The sequence below is a fragment of the Mercenaria mercenaria genome, chromosome 16 (genome assembly GCF_021730395.1).
Source record: "Mercenaria mercenaria strain notata chromosome 16, MADL_Memer_1, whole genome shotgun sequence".
Taxonomy (NCBI): Eukaryota; Metazoa; Mollusca; class Bivalvia; order Venerida; family Veneridae; genus Mercenaria; species Mercenaria mercenaria.
In genome coordinates this window covers 24,198,425-24,219,750 of record NC_069376.1, presented here as the reverse complement: position 1 = coordinate 24,219,750, position 21,326 = coordinate 24,198,425, and the positions used below count along the sequence as shown (strand labels likewise).

The 21,326-nt window shown below is 35.9% G+C and overlaps 1 protein-coding gene across 2 annotated transcripts in view; it reads left to right on the top strand.

Moving 5' to 3' along the window:
- LOC123540437 (ubiquinol-cytochrome-c reductase complex assembly factor 1-like) overlaps positions 1-20,422 on the top strand; it is a 31,262-nt gene extending 10,840 nt beyond the window's left edge. For both annotated transcript variants that reach the window (XM_045325467.2, XM_053526398.1), the window contains exons 4-9: positions 5,584-5,656; positions 10,816-10,873; positions 11,817-11,925; positions 14,197-14,280; positions 15,132-15,248; positions 18,217-20,422. In XM_045325467.2, the coding sequence (XP_045181402.2) occupies positions 5,584-5,656; positions 10,816-10,873; positions 11,817-11,925; positions 14,197-14,280; positions 15,132-15,248; positions 18,217-18,366 (591 nt within the window). In that variant the 3' untranslated portion in view covers positions 18,367-20,422. The remainder of the gene's footprint in view (positions 1-5,583; positions 5,657-10,815; positions 10,874-11,816; positions 11,926-14,196; positions 14,281-15,131; positions 15,249-18,216) is intronic.
- The last annotated feature ends 904 nt before the right edge of the window (positions 20,423-21,326 follow it).

Genomic DNA, 21,326 nt, shown 5'->3' with positions numbered 1-21,326 from the left:
TGTGACCTCTCTAAAGGCCATATTTTTCATGGGATCTGTATGAAAATTGGTCTGAATGTTCATCTTGATGATATCTAGGTCAAGTTCGAAACAGGGTCATGTGCGGTCAAAAACTAGGTCAGTAGGTCTAAAAATAGAAAAACCTTGTGACCTCTCTAGAGGCCATACTTGTGAATGGATCTCCATAAAAATTGGTCAGAATGTTCACCATGATGATATCTAGGTCAAATTTTAAACTGGGTCACGTGCCTTAAAAAACTAGGTCAGTAGGTCAGATAATAAAAAAACCTTGTGACCTCTCTAGAGGCCATACTTTTCATGGGATCTGTATGAAAGTTGGTCTGAATTTTCACCTTGATGATATCTAGGTCTGTTTTGAAACTGGGTCACATGCGGTCAAAAACTAGGCCAGTAGGTATAAAAATAGAAAAACCTTGTGACCTCTATAGAGGCCATATTTTTCATGAGATCTTCATGAAAATTAGTGAGAATGTTCACCTTGATGATATCTAGGTAAAGTCCAAAACAGGGTCACGTACCTTCGAAAACTAGGTCAATAGGTCAAATAATAGAAAAACCTTGTGACCTCTCTAGTTTCATATTCCAGGATGGCTTAAGTCTCCAAATTTTGCTCCTTTGGATGTAAGGCCATTTTCTAGCACACAATCTGTAACAGAAAACCATACATCTATTAAAAGATATATTTTTTCTAACATTCTGAATAATTTAGCAGAAAATTGTAAATTTCCTCTAGGAAATATGAAATCAAAAGACTGAACTAACTCAATGACATAAAAACGAACTCTACAAACTTAATCTTTGTCAAACAATATTATATATGCCACATCTTTATTAAAACTGTGAGAAGTTTCATCAAAATCAACATTGTAGAAAAAATTCTATTTACTCAAAAGGATACATTGTTTTGTGGGAATACATGCATCTTGAATCAATAAAAGTGCAATAACAATGCAAAAACTTGAGATTTGATGAAAGATGTGGAAGCACCATTGCTCCAAAGCGATTTACACTTGTGTCAAATTTCATGAATATCTATCAATGTACTTGTTATGTAGGAATTTATGGATTGAAAAACAATTAAAGGGCAATAACTCTGGTTACTGAAGTAATCCTGACGGAAATTGCACATGCAATGCTGTCCTGTAGTGATCTACATATTTATAAAGTTTCATGAACATCCATTAATAGATACAGGAAATATCCCTATTTTTTACTGAATCAAGTGGAAATACTTCTTTTATTAGGTAAATAATTGCGTTAATGAGCTTATAAGAATTACATGAGGTTTAGTGATTCTATAGACTAAGCTACTAAAATAATTTTCCAGTTACAAGCATTTTCAGTTAATCTGACGGACAATTGAAACAGAAAGGACAACACCAAAAATAATATCCCTCTGCCTTTGGCAAAAGATAATTATGGCACTTGGGTTTTTCATCACATTTATAATTAACATTTCTCATATAATATGCCAGAAAATTCTATTAATTGATGTATTTCTTTAAAACAGATAGGTAAAATTATGGGTTATTTAACCCTTTCCCACACCGAAACGTTTATCACCGTATCTATCGATTACCAAACAGAAACGTATTGACCCGTGTCTATCGGTTACCCGATAGAAACGTATTATACCGATTAACGGCCATTTGAACAGAATCGTTTTATCCCGTGTCTCATAATCAATCGCTTTATTTTCGTTCTTTTCCTAAAGAAACAAATTCCGGATGTTTACTAACTCAAAATATGGGATTTCGTCATCATTATTTACGTACAAGATCATGTGGTTACTATTTAAATTTATCGAGTACTTTGCAAGGAAATTTCCTACATGTGCACGACGCTACGTCATGGAAAATTACTGAGAAAGCTGCTTGCAACTGGCCGGTTCGCGGGCTTTCCTCGTTCTAAAAATAACAACCATTTAACATCAAAGTATTTTTAAATGTGTTAGGTCATGAAGGTCACGCGTGATACATGCAGATTTCCCCTAAACAACAATTTGTGTATACGATGGCTTGGAATTTATGGCCTTACATAACGGGAAGTGTTAATCAAAACAGAAGGACCGCGGCTTTCAAATATTTTATGACACCCCAAGAGTTAATTGCAGCGGAAGTCACCCGTGATGTACCGACGTTTGATCATCAAAATATTACGTAATATTATCCTAAAAATATATTAATTTTTAGCACAAGAATACTGTAGTCGGTTACGAGTCTCGATCTCAGCGATCTTTTTGCACTTTCAGAAATTTTACGATCCGTTATTTTTGTAGTGTTATTCAGTTTGATGGTTGTTGTTTTAAATAAATACTTACTGATTCCGATTCGGAAGATAAGTCTATTAACTATAAATCAAACTTTCAAACATCATTTTGAAATGAAATTGTATATGAATTTCAATGTGAAAGTAATCCAAAACAGAATTTTATGCCTAAAAATATATATTCCCGTACTTTAACACTTTATATCTTCGAAACTCAAAGAGAAACTACAAAAAATTTTGTATCATCGGAAAGAGAATTTAAATTGCTATAAACTTTATATTGACAAAAATAATGTCAAACTTACAGAAAATATTAAAATAATGACATTTTTAACATAAGTGTGTGTAATCACAAAATAATGCCAACACCTCTGTTCAGATAAGACAGTCACCTTTATCAGCCATATACCGATTATAGATTATTGATTATCACTTATCAGTGTTGTGTAAAAGAGGTTACTTTGGCTTCTGTTCTGTGTGGTAAAGGGTTATATGTTAGCTTTTATAAAAACATATAATATTTACCTGATTCAGAATGATCTTGATATGTTTCTTTCATGCAGTAATAAGCTGTATGCTGCTCAGGTATACAGTCAGGCAGGCAGATCATGTCACAAAGTTGCACTTTTTTCACAGAAGGTTCCTGGTATGAACAGTTTAAAGTACATATTGTACCCTAAGTGCTAATCAATAATGTAAATAATTACAAAATGATACAATTTTACAAGCACTGTTATAAACATGATTGAGCCATATTCCAGAAAATTTATCTGGGATTTATCCATCTGCCAAACTTCCCAAGACATAAAAGGAGATTTATTGATTTTAATTTCAAGCAGTATTTGTTAAGATTTAGTAAGTAAGACAATGTTAAAGCCAGTAATAATTTAAAAAAAAAAATAAACAGTATAATATTGTTACCTCTCACAATGTATTTCCATTTTCTCCCTGACTGACTCATCAAATGCCAGTTTTCAAATTTTGGTATTACTACACAGATAAATTGATTCCACACATACACTATTTTGGTCAGCTAAAGAATGTGTCAAATACTTATGTTGAAAAGCTATTGTAAAAGCATCCTTTTTATATACACTTCTTTTTTCTCAATTAATGAAGAGAAAAGGCAAGAACTATTTCTTTGCATCTGACCTGATGTTTGCCTGCATATATGAATCTTAACTGACACAAATTCCACCTGGGGTTGTTTCTATACATTAGTGTGGGAGCTTGTAACTTGATCTTTCATTAATCTTATCTTTAACCAACTTTCACTCATGCAGAAATAATATGCTGTAGACACATTCAAAAATGATCTTTTCAGATTCGGACAGTACAGCCAATTTCCACTAGTTGCCACCTATTTTCCACCTTTTTTCTGTCTTTCAGAATTGTTAATTGAAAAAGTGACTTATTAATATTTACAGTGATACATTGAATATAATACAAAGATATAATAAATAATAATAAATATTCTGTCTCACAAAATAACCAAAGTTCAAATTTTCTGTATACCACTCTGAATATTATTTTTGTCCAGCTGGAGACAGCTAGACGTATTCTCATTTTAACGAAACCCTTTGAAGAAGGAGCCTGGTTATACTGTTTTGCAGATGTCGGTCAGTCTGTCTGTCAGTCTGTCAGTTGTTCGGCATGTAGACCAATCGGTTTCCAAATGATAACTCAAGAACACTTGGGTCTATGATCATGAAACTTTATATGGAGGTTGGACATGACCAGCAGTGACCTCTATTAACTTTGAGGCCAGTAGATCAAAGGTCAAGATCACAGTGACCTGGAACAGTTAAGCAGTTTTCAGATGATAACTCTATTACTCTTGGGCCTAGGATCATGAAAGTGAATGGGAAGGTTGGTCATAAAGTTCTACCAGATAACCCCTGTAGATTTTGAGTTCAGTGGGTCAAAGGTCAAGTTCACAGTGACCTGGTACAGTTAAACTGTTTCCAGATATTAACTTGAGAACTCTTAGACCTAGGATCATGAAACTAAATAGGGAGGTTGATTATGACCAGCAGATGACCCCTATTGATTCTGAGGTCTGACGTCAATTGGTCAAAGGTCTAGGTCACACTGACCTTGAACGCTAGAACATTTTTTGCCCTAGAGAATGCTTTGGTCTAAGATCACATTTGATACAGAAGTAACTTTTGACTTGTAAATGACCCATAATTATTGATTTGAGGTCAGTACATCAAAAGCCAGTGCACAGTGACCAAATGATTTCTGTTTCTTGTACAGTTACTGAATGCATCAAGGGTGGGGGTGGGGGCATTTTGTGTTCTGCGAGCTGTTTTCAATGTGGAGCAAAGTCAGGGTCCGTGTCAATTAGGCCTGAAGTTTGAAATTTAGTGTCCATTATACCTTGATTCCAACCTGAGTCCATGTAAAGATTTTTGTACATGGTAATCCAATGTCTTACAGTTTGCTTTTAAATCAAACATCACAAAAATTTCTAAGTTTTTTTCCACCTATTTGCCACCAAGAAAAGTCCATATTTTCCACTTAATGCCACTCAATTTCCACCATGAAAAAAAACTATGTTCTACTTTCCACCAGATTCCACCTTTTTGCCACCATAAAGAAAAACTATGTTCAAATTTACACCTTATGCCACCTAAATGCCACCAAAATAAAGTGGCATTTGGTGGCAAATTTACCACATATGTGGAAAGAAGAGTTGAATTACACCAAATGCCAGCTAATGCCACCTATTTCCACCAATTGCCACCCTTTTACCATGGAAATAAGTGGCAACCAGTGGCATTAGGTGGCAAATCTAGGGACGGGCAGTGATTTCTTGCTAGCTCTTCACTGTACTGTATCATTGTAAACATTACAGCCAAGTGATTCCTTGCTAGCTGTTCACTGTACTGTATCATTGTAAACATTACAGCACAGTGATTTCTTGCTAGCTGTTCACTGTGCTGTATCATTTGAAACATTACAGCCCAGTGATTTCTTGCTAGCTCTTCACCCAATGATTTCTTGCTAGCTCTTCACTGCACTGTATCATTTGAAACATTACAGCAGTGCTGAGCACAGTGATTTCTTGCTAGCTGGTCATTGCACTTTATAGTTATGGACATTATAGTAAAATGTTTTCTTGCTAGCTGTCAATTTAGGAATTACACTCATTTCATTTTCTTTTATCATTTTAGACATAAATGCACAATGATGCACATTATAGTCCAGTGGTTTCTGGCTAGATATATACATTATGATTTTACACAATACAATGCAGTATAATTGTGTATTATACTTTAATCATTTTAGACATTACAGCACAGTGGTTTCCGGCTTTACCTATCAGCAGTAGAAGCTTCCAGATATAACAGAATTTATGATTGTAAGTAATTTGTTATTCACTCTTCTACCACCAGGGTAGTTGAGGATGGTATATTGGTTTTCCATATGTACCTCTCTCTGTCTGTCTGTCAAGTATTTTCTCAGCTATAATTTCGAAAAAAATACTGAATATTCTGCATTGTCTATTTAGCTCACCTGAGCCAAAGGCTCATGGTGAGCTTTTGTGACCGCTCAATGTGTGTCGTGTGTCCGTCAACATTTTTCTAAAAAAATCTTCTTCTTGAAAACCACTATGCAGAATATTCTGCATTGTCTATCTTTGTATGCTCCCTCACATTGAATGAATTTTCTGTACACTGCCAGGAAATGCAGCACCAAGGAAACATTACTCTAGCTTTATTATGTCTCCCCTGTAGTGGGGAAGACATATTGATTTGGTGCTGTCTGTCTTTATATAAAGAAAATGGTTAAAGCAACTCCTCTGACATATCTTGGTGGATTTACACAAATTTCACAAAAGTGTTCATTGCAAAGCCTTGTTATAGGTATTATTGTCACGTACAGGTGTTGTGATTTTCAGTGGAGTTACGGTCATTGATGATGTTTTGACCACTTTTCTATTATTATTTTTGGCTGGATTTCTTCCAAACCTTACAGGAGTGATCAGTGCCTCATTGTGTATATTATCAGCATATATTCCAGTTCAGCATTTTTTCAGAGGAGTTACTGCCCTTGATTTGTTGTATTTTACCTTGTAGTTACAACCAGGAGGAATCTCATGAAACTTCACAAAATGATCATTGTCAAACCATATTGTGCATATCATCGGCATGTTCCATTCTAGTGAATGCCAGGAGAGTTATAGTCCTTGATTTGTCAAATTTTATAATGTTCAGGCCACTTCACTTGAATAATTGGGTGGATTTCACCAAACAGGATTGATCATTGCCAAGTCCAGGGGTCTAGCTAGGTCCAAATTTTTGGGAGAAGTCACTTCTCCCTCAAGCTGATTTAGGGAGAAGTGGGAGACTTTAGGGAGAAGTTGGAAGACTTTTTCTACCGCAATATGATGTTGAGTGATTCGAAAGGTGGCTGTTAATTTTCTTGTTTCTTGATAAAAAACATTGATGTGATCATTCATTTTCTTAGTTAGATCATTTCCCATACAGTGGTAATCCTTTCATTACAAAATTCTGAAAAAAAGTAGTTTTCAAAATTCAAGCCGATGCTGTAAATGTAACCTGCCGAATTTTGGTTATATCTTATATGAAGTGTTTATTATTAACACCGAGCAAAGAAGTAGAAGTGTATTTATTTTTATAGCTCTTTGCACCGAGTTATTCACTGAGGAATGTCAGTATCTCACTCGAATTATAAAACTGAAAGTAAAATGTGTAAACTAGAAATACATAAATTCAAATAAATTCATCGATGGAAGTCAATTTAACGTAGTTAATACATTACATGTCGTTCTTTTATCATAGATAACAAATATTTGTGTACCATATTCCAATTAATCGCATGGTTAATCAGCAGTTTCTTTAATAAAACATTGTGTTGTTTGTTTTTTTTGCACTCGAACATGTTGACAATTAACGCGAGGTGTCAAAGACATACACGCAGCACTGATTGGCTTAACACAATAGACTGGTGTACCGGATAATTTGATTCGATTTCACACTTCTCGGGAAAATCTCGCAAGTACCTGAGGTAGGCGGAGCTTAAATTATGCTACCGGCGTGTGTTTGTGTATTCGACACTCATTTATGACACCGTGCAAATTGTCAACAGTCCGGGTAGCAGTAATTAGCGAGTGTGGAAATCAAAGAAAATCGGGCGACTTGCATTTCGCTTTGAGGTTAGATTTGAGCGAAGTTTAAAGTTCTAGAGCGCCTATTTCACTCAAGTCGCCCACTCGCGAGAGCCCTGAAGTCATATTGTGCATATTACAGGCATGTTCCAGTGCAATGATTTTTCGCCCTCGATTTGTTGTATTTTACAGTGTTGACACTATTTGAATTGTAATATTGGGCTGAAGTTTACCATGCCTCATATCAGTGTGAAGCGTAGTTTTGCATATTATAATCATCAAGTTCTTGTTTAATGATCAAATGTCAAAATCTAACATGTAATTGCTGCTTCTCCTATACCACTGGTTGGAATTGCACCAAAGTTTACAAGAGTGAGCAGTGCCAAGCCTAGTTGTGTATATCATTGAAATGTAATGGTTCACTGATTTTCAGTGGAGTTATGGACCTTACAGTGTGGCATTTTACAATATCTGTGTATTAAGTGGTGTGAGACATTCTTTTTTTTTTTTTTAAGAAAAGCAATATCTAGAACTTTTATTGCACTCTGATTTACAAATATACAAATCTAGTGTTAATGTCTCATTATTGTCGAGCCCGCTTGCGGAAGCGAAGACATAGTTGTCCAAATGTCTGTTCGGTGTATGTGCGTGCGTCCGTCCGGATTTGTTTGTCTGGACCATAACTTTGACATGCATGGAGCAATCTTGTTTATATTTGTTATGAATGATAACCTCAGTGAGACTGAGTGTCATGCGCAAACCCCAGGTTCCTATCTCAAAGGTCAAGGTCACACTTACAGGTCAAAGGTCAAATTCAAAAATGATTTTGTCCGGAGCATTTCTTCTTCATGCATGGAGCATTTCTTTTTGATGCATAGAGGGATTTTGATGTAACTTGGCACAATTGTTCATCATCATGCGATGGAGTGTCATGCGCAAGATCCTAGAATTACTTCCCTTTGTTGTTACTACAAATAGCTTATATTTGTAACTTTTTTATTACTGGTCGTAGGGAAAAATCAAGACCACTTTTCTGAGTACAACATGCATGTTACATCCAATTTTCAGGTGTACTTTAAATAACTTATATTGTAACTTTTTGCAAACTCTTTTTTATTTGGCATAAATGTTTGCCTGAATTGACATATTGCCCGTTGGCATCTAGTTTTTGTTTTGCTCAGCACATTCTCTAATATTTAAAATTGGTTGTATATCTTGTCAGTTGTTAGCTTGACTATACAAAGTATATGGAGAGCTATCCTACTCACCCTTGCGTTAGCGTCAGCGTCTTTCCGGGTCCCCACCGTGGTTTAAGTTTTTTACACTTCCTCTTTTTTTCTCCTTATCTCTGTAATTACTTGAAAGATTTGCTTTAATCTTAATACCATTATTCCTCATCATCACCAACATCATATGGCACAAGGGCCATAACTCTCACACCAATATTTCATGAATTATCCCCCCTTTTTACTTAGAATTTCAGGTTAAAGTTTTGATGCACTTTCACTCAATCTCAGTTATTTCTAAATGGATTTGATTCAGACTGAAAGTAGTTGTTCCACATCCTCTCCCACATCATGTGATACTAGGCCCATAACTCTGGTACCAATATTTAATGAATTATCCCCACCCCTCTTTTTACTTAGAATTTCAGATTAAAGTTTTGATGCACTTCCACTATATCTCAGTTATTATTTACGGATTTGATTCAAACTTAAAAATAGTTATTCATCATTATCACTCACATCATATGACACAAGGGCCATAACTTTTGCATCAATATTTCATGATTTATTCCCCCCTTTTTTACTTAGAATTTCAGGTTAAAGTTTTGATACACTTTCACTCTATCTCAGTTATTGCTGAATGGATTTGATTCAAACTTACAATCATGGTTTTTTCACGTTATCACCCACATAATATGACATAAGGTGCATAACTCTGGCACCAATTTTTCATGAATTATGCCCCCTTCTTCTTAGAATTAAAGGTTAATTTTGATGAATTTTCACTAAATCTCAGTTATAACTAAATGCATTTGATTCAGACTTGAAGTAGTTGTTCCACATCATCACCCACATCATATGACACAAGGTGCATACTTCTTGCACCAATATTTTATGAATTATGTTCCCTTTTTGCTTAGAATTATACTTATATAGTGTTTTGATACACAGTGTTTTGATACACTTTATCCTTACCTCTTTTATTAATATTTTTGACACAGACTCAAGCAATTGTGCAATATCTTCATCCACCACTGGAGTCATTAAGCTCCAGTTCCAGTTTCCTCAGATGTGGCCAGTTTCGCTATCCAGCATCATAATAGTCGAGCACGCTGTCTCCTGGGACAGCTCTTGTTTATATCCTTTTAAAAGCATACTTCAGTTGTACCAATCACCATTTTTAATCTTTCAATGAACATTTTTCATGCAACATACAATTCTTTTTATGCCCCCAAAGGTGGGCATATTAAAATCGCACTGTCCATCAGTGCATGCGTCCGGTAAATTCTTGTCTAGGCAGTAACTCTTCCATCAGTAAAGGGATTTTGAAATAACTTGGCATAAATGCTCACAATAATGAGATGAAGTGTCTTGTGCAAGACCCAGACCCCTAGCTCCAAGGTCAAGGTCACACTTAGAGGTCAAATGTTAACATGGTCTGTTTCATGTCCGGTCCATAACTCTGCCATCCAAGAAGGGATTTTGAAAGAACTTGGCATAAATGTTTACCATAATGAGATGACATGTCATGCGCAAGATCTAGACCCCTAGCTCCAAAGTCAAGGTCACACAAGTCAAAGGTTAACAGGGTATGTTTTGTGTCCGGTCCATAACTCTGCCATTCATGAAGGGATTTTGAAATTACTTGGCATAAATGTTCACCATAATGAGACGACGCGTCATGAGCAAGACCCAGACCCCTAGCTCCAAGGTCAAGGTCACGCTTAGAGGTCAAAGGTTAACATGGTCTGTTTCTTGTCGGGTCCATAACTCTGCCATTGATGAAGGGATTTTGAAATTACCTAGCATAAATGTTCTCTATAATGAGATGAGGTGTTATGTGCAAGACCCAGACCCCTAGCTCCAAGGTCAAGGTCACACTTAGAAGTCAAAGATGTTTCTTGTCTGGTCCATAACTCTGCCATTAAAGGGATTTGAAAATAATTTGACACAAATGTTTACGATATTGAGAAGATGCGTCACACTTATAACCGAGGCCTCTTAGGTCAAGGTCTCAAAATGATATGTGATTTCTTGCGAATACAACTGTGGCATTCTTGGGCCTACTTTGGGAGCATTTGTCACCAATAGTGACAGCTCTTGTTTTAAATGTAATGTATTATTATAATTGGTAACAGTAATTGCTTATCTATTTCTTCACAGATATTGATCTCCCTGACACAATGGCAACCTGGCATAAATTGACATCGCTACATATTTGGTAGGTGTCTTTCTCTGATTTGTGATTAACTCACTGGAATATTTGATTGTTCAATGTAAAGGGTAAACACTGGTTACATCTTTCAAAGTCTGACTCTGAAACAACTCTTTCGTTACAAGAATAGCTGTAGTTAAGCAAATGTCTTGATTTCAGTTTCTTTTTATTAATTTTGATAATCAGGTGTTTTATTAAAAGATTTATAAAGTGTACACATCTCTAGACTACAGATTAATAGATGACTGAGAGTGCCTTGCTACACTTAATAATACTTGGTTCAGAAGTTAGGTTTTTTAATTGTTGTAAAAATGTGTTATATGTGAAGTTGTTTATTAGTGCAGTGTTTTGAATCTTGATATCTCCAGTCCTTATTGAAAGTTGTATATTCAGTACCATACAATTATCAACAAAGTAAAATTATTATTTCCACTTTCAGCTGTCATTTTAGGGCTAGTAGCCAGTAAAATCAGCTTGCCTTACAGAACAGTCACTAATTTAAGTAATTTTTTCTGTCCTGGTTAATCTTTAGCCTGCTGGCAGCAAGTGTTTCACTGTTTTCGCAGTAACTCTGCAGGGCCTCGTTTCCACCAGTTACCTTCAAGCTAAATATTTCCATCCGCACCTCCGGCCAGTGAAAGATTCTTATAGTTGTAACTGAGCAATTATTATGCAACTGTTAACTCCTGTTTATCATGATCATTATGCAGTTTAACTTACTCATAATTATATCGTTATTGTATTTGGCAAGAAAGTTAAGAACATATCTTGATGAATTTTGTAAATGTACTGTTTCAAAATGCTCTCAACAAGTAGGTTGAGTGAATTGGAAGTTTCAGTCATCCTATTGTAGTACCATAGTCACCAGAATGAGCAGGCAAATACAGTTTTACACCCTGAGTATGATATTTTGTACCTCCCATTGAATAAATGTCACTTGTTGTTTTAGGTTATTAATGGTACGACTGTCTACAGAGGGAAGGGACGCTAGGCTTGTGAGGAATGAAACTACAGAAAACTTCATCACAGACATGAAAGCTAAATCAAAAGTGATAGGGGTAAAATCATACACTGAGCTTGAATTCCAGTTATATACAAGATAAAGATATGCCAAGAAAATTCAAACATGTTCTGGCAATTAGTATATGATATGCAACGTGTTTGAATTGTATGATATTAACAAAGGGCAGTATTTGTGTATTTGATCGATGCAACCTATTTGCACTACAGGTGCTTGATTGGACATTTGAGCTTGACATTGTTTAATTGGTTATTGATTTATATCAACATGTTTTAGGTATTATTTATGGTTTATTCTATAGCTTGTTATGATGGAGGAAGACCCCCATATGCCACTGTTTGCACTGTTTCGGGCTTGGGTAGAATGGCAAATCCCCGACAGTACAGCTTATGTACTTTTTCACATGAAAAAATGTCAGTGCCAGGCTGTATTTAGAATCTACTGTGGTGAAGGACTAGCATTTTGAAATAAATAATCTGAATCCGTCAGTCACAGATACCCAGACTTGTAACTGTATGGTCATGTAAGACACCAAAGCTGCAGAGAGATCATTTTTAAGTACTCAGTACAGTCAAACTAGAATATATGAAACTTTAACCTCAAGTTCCAAACCTCAGGAAAAGTTACATAAAGACTAGAAAATGAAAGTAATTGACTTCAGTACAGTCTAACCTGTCTTAAGCAGCCAGCCAAGGGAAGCAGACAATTTGGCCGCTTAAGCCAGGTGACCGCTGATCGGAGGTGCAGCCAGTATATGTATTTTTCAGACTTCTGACCAGTTTAGCCTTTAGGCCCATTTCTTTCTCGGTTTTACTATTATTATTTTACCCGGATACAATGACGTGCATTTGCTTTCGCAATACGAATGGTCTTCTTAGCAATCTAAAACTCCGGCGTGTTTTTTTTTTACAACAACAATTGTTACAGACAATTTTCCAACTTCTAAACAAGTTTGTTTACAATTTTCGCCATTTTGGTAAGGGAAGCTGCTCTCCGCGCTTATTGTCTACGCTAAAATCTAAGATTGCCGTTACGTTCCGTAAAAGTTAGTGGTTTATATTTTTTCAAACACAATTAATTTCGTATAAATTTAATAGTATTTTGATGACAGAAGTATAAAAAAATCACAAATATTATGCTACTAATTAGTAATCGAGTATTATCTTTAACCGAGATCACACTGTGAACAACAAAATTGACACGAGGTGACCCTAATTGCCGATAATTAAGTTGGCCGTTTGATCATAACAAAAAGGGGATTACACCTTTGGTTATCAGTTTTAATTGAGAAGCTCATGTCATTTTGTCATTCTTGTGGTGAAGTCACGCGAAACTTAGCAATCACGTGCTTCTCAAAAATCGGGTATCTTCGGCAATTATCGCCTAAAAATAATTGGTTTTGGAAGAAAAATGGCCGCTAAAAGGGGTCAAAAACGGCGATCGGGAGGCAATTTCGGTGGCCGCTGAATAAAGTGATAAAATAGAGGAAAATCCGTCGGGGGCGTCATAAAATGACCGCTGAACGGAGGTGACCGCTGATCGGAGGTGACCGTTAGAGCAGGTTAGACTGTAGTCAAAAATTGGATACAGTATTGGATATTATTATTATTTAAAGCAAGCTCTCCAGTGCTGAATATGACTGTTTGTTTATGTATGTTTTTTCAAGCTTATTATGTCTCCCACCACACAGTGGTGTGGGAGACATATTGATTTACTCCAGTCTGTGTGTCTGTCACAAAGCTTGTCCGCACTCTAAGTCGAACATTTCTCATCCAATCTTCACCAAACTTGAACAAAATGTGTTTGACCATGAGACCTTGGCCAAGTTCGATAACTAGCCAAATCCGCCAAGGCACTTTTGAATTAAGGTTCTTGAATTACTGATTGGATCCACTCATCTAGACCATCTAGACAAACTAGATATTTTTGATAGGAACCATTCGTCTGAACAGTCCAGACAAACAAGGCAGTTGTGGGAGACATGCGCTTTTCTCAAAAGCATCTCTAGTTTGATAATGAATTGTGTGTAGAAAGGCTGTGCTTTTTCTACAAAGTTGTCAATTAGCCTTTAGCCTGCTGGTGGCAAGAGATTCCGCCTTTACAAAAATGCAGACCAAGATAGCCTGCACATCCATGCAGGCTCATCTTGGTCTGCACTGTTCGCTGTCCAGTCAGTAAATTTTCAGGGAACACCCCTTCGAATAATAAATGGTACCAACTGCCCAAATTAAATGATAGACCAGTCCATTTGAGAAATTTTGTAGAGTAAAGGTTAAGGATGAATATAATATTGGTATGTTACCTACAGAGAGAACTGAAGATTATGGTGAAAGGAGATGAACTGGAGATGCTGCATCAGATGTTTCTTGCTGCTTTGATGAATTATGATGAGGTAAGATGTGAGTCAAAAATGAGCCGCACCATGAGAAAACCAACATAGTGCTTTTGCGACCAGCATGGATCCAGACCAGCCTGCGCATCTGCACAGTCTGGTCAGGATCCATGCTGTTAGCTTTCAAAGCCTATTGCAATTAGAGAAACTGATAGTGAACAGCACGGATCTTGAGCAGACTGCGCGGATGCGCAAGCTGGTCTGGATCCATGCTGGTCGCAAACGCAGTATGTTGGTTTTCTCATGGTGCGGCGCAAATATTTTCTGTTACACATTATGTGCAAGTACAAAAGATATGAATATGACATTAATTTTACTTTTATTATTATTCCTGAGGGATATTGTTTTGGCGATTTCTGTCTTGCTGTTTGTCCAACCTGCCGTCCTGTGCATCGGCCCATATTGAAAATGCTTATTTTTCAAAAAGTAGTTTAGCAAGAATCACTAAACCTCACATAATTATTTATTAGCACATGATGGTATATTCCATTGACCCAGGTCACTATAGGCTGTTGATGCATGCACAATTTCCTGACGATCACTTCATTAAATAGAGTTATTGCCCTTTAATGTTTTGCGGTCCGTAGATTCTCACAAAACAAAGTAATCTATTGATGGATCTACAAATATAGATCACTATAGGGCAGAGTTGTTCCCCTTGCATTTGTAAAGGATAAGAACCAACAGACCATTGCATGGTCCTTTATAACATAACTTTTTTATATTTGGAAATCAATTATCTTTCAAGAAATAGTCCCCTCATTCACAAAACAACTTATTTAGTTGGGATATAAATCTACTGAATTTGCTTAAACTATTGGTGATATATGTCTGCACAATTTTGTTGACAGGGTTTACTTGGAACGGACAGACATCTGGCAGGTGCTCTCTGGCGATCCTTATTTAACCACAAACCCGATATTGACCCTTCACATCTAGAGATTATGGTAGCTTACATACGAAAACAGGTATATTTTGAATAGTGGTTTCTGTTTTTTGACATAACCTTGATCAAATGGATGTATGAAAAATATGATGCCAGTTCCTTACATCATTTGAGGAAGGGATATGTAATAATCCCTTTTATTACTTTAAGACATGACAATATGTATATTCATTGCTTAAGGTTCAGATATCTTTTATAAACAAGAGGGCCATGAAGGCCCTGTATCACTCACTTGACCTCTTGGCCTAAAGATCATCAAGATTAACATTCTGACCAAGTTGCATTAAGATATGGCCATAAATGTGGCCTCTAAAGTGTTAACTAGCTTTTCCTTTGATTTTACCCCATGACCTAGTTTTTGAACCAACATGACCCAGATTTGAACTTGACCTAAAGATCATCAACTTTAACATTCTGATTCCTCATGAAGATACAGTCATAAATGTGGCCTCTAAAATGTTAACAAGCTTTTCCTTTGATTTGACCTGGTGACCTATTTTTTTTACCCCACCTGACCCAGATTTGAACTTAACCTATAGATCATCAAGATTAACATTCTGACTAAGTTTCATTAAGATATAGTCATAAATGTGGCCTCTAAAGTGTTAACAGTTTTTTCCTTTGATTTGACCCAGTGACCTAGTTTTTGACCCGACATGACCAAGATTGGAACTTGACCTAAAGATCATCAAGTTTAACATTCTGACTAAGTTCATGAAGATACAGTTATAAATGTGGACTCTAAAGTGTTAACAAGCTTTTCCTTTGATTTGACCTAGTGACCTAGTTTTTGACCCCACCTGAACTAGATTTGAACTCGACCTATAGACTATCTAGATGAACATTCTGACCAAGTTTCATTAAGATATGGTCATAAATGTGGCCTCTACAATGTAAACTAGCTTTTCCTTTGATTTGACCGGGTGACCTAGTTTTTGATCCTACATGACCCAGTTTCAAACTTGACCTTGAGTTCATCAAAACATTCTGACCAAGTTTCATGAAGATACAATCATAAATGTGGCCTCTACAGTGTTAACAAGCTTTTCCTTTGACTAGACCTGGTGACTTAGTTTTTGACCCCAGATGACCCAATATCAATCTCGTCCAAGACTTTATAGAGGATAACACTCTGACCAAGTTTCATTAAGATTGGGCCAAAAATGTGACCTCTAGCGTGTTAACAAGCTTTTCCTTTGATTTGACCAGGTGATCTAGTTTTTGACCCCAGTTGACCCAGTATCGAACTCATCCAAGATTCTATTGAGGGTAACATTCTGATCAAGTTTCATTAAGATTGGGCCAAATTTGTGACCTCTAGAGCGTTAACAAGCTTTTCCTTTGATTTGACCTGGTGACCTAGTTTTTTACCCTAGATGACCCAATGTCGAACTCATCCAAGATTTTGAGGGTACCATTCTGACCAAGTTTCATTAAGAATGGGTCCAAAAATGTAACCTCTAGAGTGTTAACAGTCAAATTGTTGATGACGGATGGACGACAGACACAGGGCAATCACAAAAGCTCACCCTAGAGCATTTCGTGCTCAGGTGAGCTAAAAAGAATTATTAAAAAGAGTTCTACGGATTTTTTCCTTACATTTTCTTCACAGTTTTGTAAGAAATTACTTGAAGAAAAACATAAAACAATAAGTTTGTTTTGTTTAATGAAACTATGGGTGGGAGCATGTGCAAATTTTGGTAGGATACTGGGAAATGATTCTTATTCATAGGGAACTAGTTGACTAGGGGCACTTAGAGTTACCCTTTTCCGTCCGTCTGTCCATCTGTCAGAATTTGTGACATACATGTCACAGGATTTTTAGTTGGCATGTAAAGTTGTGCACCTGCTGATTTAATTGGGTTTTCACACAGCCAGACACAGTTTTATGACCCTTAACTTGGTCAAAAAGATGCATAGAAAGGGCCAAAAAGTTATTGTAGCATGTATCTCGGCAAGTGTTTGGCCTAGGATTATAGGTATATTAATAAGCATGTGCAGTTTGAACATAAAGTGCTTAAAAATTTGTTTTGCATATATCTTAAAGATATTTCATAGAGTCTGGAAACCATGTACATTGACAGGAAGTTAGGGTACCTGTGTCCTATGAACACACATCTAGTTCAAAATTACAAAGTGATGGACTGATAGGGAGGAGAATGGAGGACTTGGATTAGGATTCATATATTTAAACCAAATGTTTCCTGTAGGTAACTTGTAGTAAGGCAAAAGTTAGGATTGATATGCTTAATGAAATTTGTCCTGTAGGTAACTTGTAGTAAGGTCAAAGTTAGGATTGATATGCTTGAATGAAATTTGTCCTGTAGGTAACTTGTAGTAAGATCAAAGTTAATTTGTCCTGTAGGTAACTTGTAGTAAGGTCAAAGTTAGGATTGATATGCTTGAATGAAATTTTTCTTGTAGGTAACTTGTAGTAAGGCAAAAGTTAGAATTGATATGCTTGAATGAAATTTATCCTGTAGGTAACTTGTAGTAAAACCAGAGTTAGGACGGATATGCTTGAATGGAATTTGTCCTGTAGGTAACTTATAGTATGGCCAAAGTTAGGACGGATATGCGTGAATGAAATTTGACCTGTAGGTAACTTGTAGTAAGGTCAAAGTTAGGATTGATATGCTTGAATGAAATTTATCCTGTAGGTAACTTGTAGTAAAACCAGAGTTAGGACGGATATGCTTGAATGGAATTTGTCCTGTAGGTAACTTATAGTATGGCCAAAGTTAGGACGGATATGCTTGAATGAAATTTGACCTGTAGGTAACTTGTAGTTGGCAAAAGTTAGGATAGATATGCTTGAATGAAATTTGACCTGTAGGTAACTTATAGTAAGGCCAAAGTTAGGATGGATATGCTTTAATGAAATTTGACCTGTAGGTAACTTATAGTTGGCAAAAGTTAGGATTTGCATGAAAGCCCAGTAATTTTTTATCATTATTATAGCTGCATACATTGGTATTCCTCTCTTTCAGGTGGCTTATTTACAGAAAATAGACAGTAAGAGCATATTAACCAATGGACTTATACCATTTCTTCCTGTTGAAGGAGACACAATACCAAAGTCAACTTACGAAGCACTGGAAAAAATAAGACTGTCAAAATTGCAGATTCAAAAGTCTTAGCAGAAAAAGCTGACACAGATTTCAGAATCACAAAAGTCTGCCAGTTCAGAGGAATTAGGAGTGGTCCACTAGGTAGCAGATACTGCCGTGATTCAAAGTATAAATCTGTCATATCATTTTGCTAACGATACAAAATATTCGCATAAATTGAAAAGAATAAAGCAATCATGGAAGAATGCTTTATAGTCTATGGTCTAAAATCAGCTTATATGAAAGATGCAAAAGTTACAATTTGAGTTCACAATTTAGGTCCAGTCGAATGAAGTTCCTTTACCTATACAAACATCTCAGATGAGTTTGATACGTATCAACATGGGTCAAAAACTACGTAACTAGGTCCAGTTTTAACACTTAAAAGGGCATATTTTCTGTTGTTCTTTATTTATCTTGGTAAGATCATTTTTCTTTAAGAAACTAGGTCAAGTTTGACACTGGGTCATCTTTTGTCCAAAGCAAGGTAACTAGATGTAATCATAGACAAACTTAACTATCAGACAAGTCAAGAATGAAATCTGGTTACCAGGAGTTGAAAACGGATCTTTAAGTCAAGTTATAGAATGACAATATGAACACATGGGGTAGTATTTTCTACTTAAATGATATGGAACATTACCAGAATTTTTGTCTTAATACAATTTAGATTAAGATTGAAATTTTATTACCTTTGGTTAACAAATAGGTGAGCAGATCAGGTCATAGAATAACCTTGGAACACTAGATATGAGCTGCGCCATGGGAAAACCAACATAGTGGCTTTGCGACCAGCATGGATCCAGACCAGCCTGCGCATCCACGCAGTCTGGTCAGGATCCATGCTGTTCGCTTTCAAAGCCTATTGCAATTAGAGAAACTGTTAGCGAACAGCATGGATCCTGACCAGACTGCGCGGATGCGCAGGCTGGTCTGGATCCATGCTGGTCACAAAGCCACTATGTTGGTTTTCTCATGGCACGGCTCATATCATATGAAACCTGACTAGACTGTTATAATGAAAACTAGGTCAGATTCAGAACTTGGTATTTAGAGTGTAAAACTAGATCACTAAGTTAAATGGTAGAGAAACCTAAATGGATCTTCATGAAACCTGTCTTTTCATTCCATTTCGAATTGAATGCAATTGTTACCTGTCATGAAACAGTTTGTTATAACATTTATACAAGGTCAAACACTTTAAGTCAAGTGAGCGACACAGGGCCATCATGGTCCTCTTGTTAACGATTTGTCAGTCAATCATTGTTCAACATTTTTTTCAACTGATTAAATAAGGCTTCCCTTATAGGATCATGGAATGTTCATTTTCCAAAGAGTTGCTAATTGAACTCACATCCTTTGCAACAGAAAAGTCTCAAGCAAAATATGTGCTGCATGTTTGGGATCTTTTAAATAAGGAACATCAGTAGCAAAATGACACGCTAGGGTCAAATGTATTGTTAGAAATACAGAAATAGAAAAATTTGTGAAATAGAGACACCATCTTTAAGAGTTTTTGAATTATGGAATGAGTGTACTGATTCAGAAATGAAAATATTTGTTTGGTCAGTTACCACTGTGATGATTAAAAAATATTGTGTCAGTTAATTCGTGGTGGCCGGTTCTTGGGGGAAAAAAAACTCTTTTAAACTTTATAGAATAGTTTCACTGGTGATGAAGTATATGTATAAGAGACTATTTTGCCGTTTTCTAACAGTCTTAATGAAAATTATTGTAAAGTTTGTGTTTTCAGACATATACTTTCATTTGATTTAGATTTATGTCATAACAATAAAATATATATGTGAAGTTTTGATAATGTTAGAAAGCGTATAGATCTGTTTTCACCAACCTTTGTGTAATATAGTTTTTGAGCCAACTATTAAATAGTTTTGTGTGTGTTTTTCTTTGCAAATAATAAATGTTTTCTTTAATCAGGTTTTATTTCTAAGTAATATTAAGTTTAAAAAGCTTTTTGTTTCACTACTAAAATTGCAGTCTGAATGAAAGAACTTTACAGACTATTTAATTATTGGCCAGAAAAAAATTTGTTAAAATCTTTGTTTCATAAAGAAAGTAAAAAATGCTTGTTGTTGAGATTTGAATACTCTGAATCCTATTTCCTATAATTTTCTGTACAAACCTGACAATTTTCAAAGAACTTTAGGGATATTTCAGATTTAAAATTTTTACCTTAATTGGAAAAATAAACTTTAAACTGACTTGGGACTCATGTACACAGTTGAAACTCGGTATCTGGAATTCCAAGGGATCATGCGTTTTACCTCGAGGTAACTGAAATTCAACAGAAAATGATATTTTGAACAAGTTTTTTGGGACTGGACTTGAAAATGTCTTCAAAAAAGCCGGAATTTTGAGATAAGCGAGTTCAAGATATCAAGTTTCAACTGTATATGTATGTTTTCCAAGGGCTTTGTGCGGGGGGGGGGGGGGGGGGTGCTAGTTTACTCGATTCCAGAAAAAAAAAATCTGAAAATCACAAAATACTTATTTCAGTCTTACAAGCCTAACAAAACTAAATGCTCCATAAAACAGTTCCATTCATAAACGTTGTTGATAAATCAATGAGAAAGTAGTCCAAGTCTGTTTTATATCACTGACTGCATTTAGATCATGCTGACAATTTGAAATAAGTAAGTTCTATCAGTGATAAAGCAGTTTAGTCAACATTTACTTCACTGACTGGATTCTAGCTGACCATTTCAAGTAAATTCTGTCAGAGATAAAGTAGTACAGTCAACATTTACATCACTGACTGCTTTCAAGCAGACCATTTAGGTTACGTAAGTTCTGTCAGTGATAAAGTAGTCAACACTGACTGCTTTCAAGCAGACCATTTAGATTATGTAAGACCTGTCAGTGATAAAATTAGTCCAGTCAACATTTACATCACTGACTGCTTTCAAGCAGACCATTTAGATTCAGTAAGTTCTGTCAGTGATATAATTAGTCCAGTCAACAATACATCA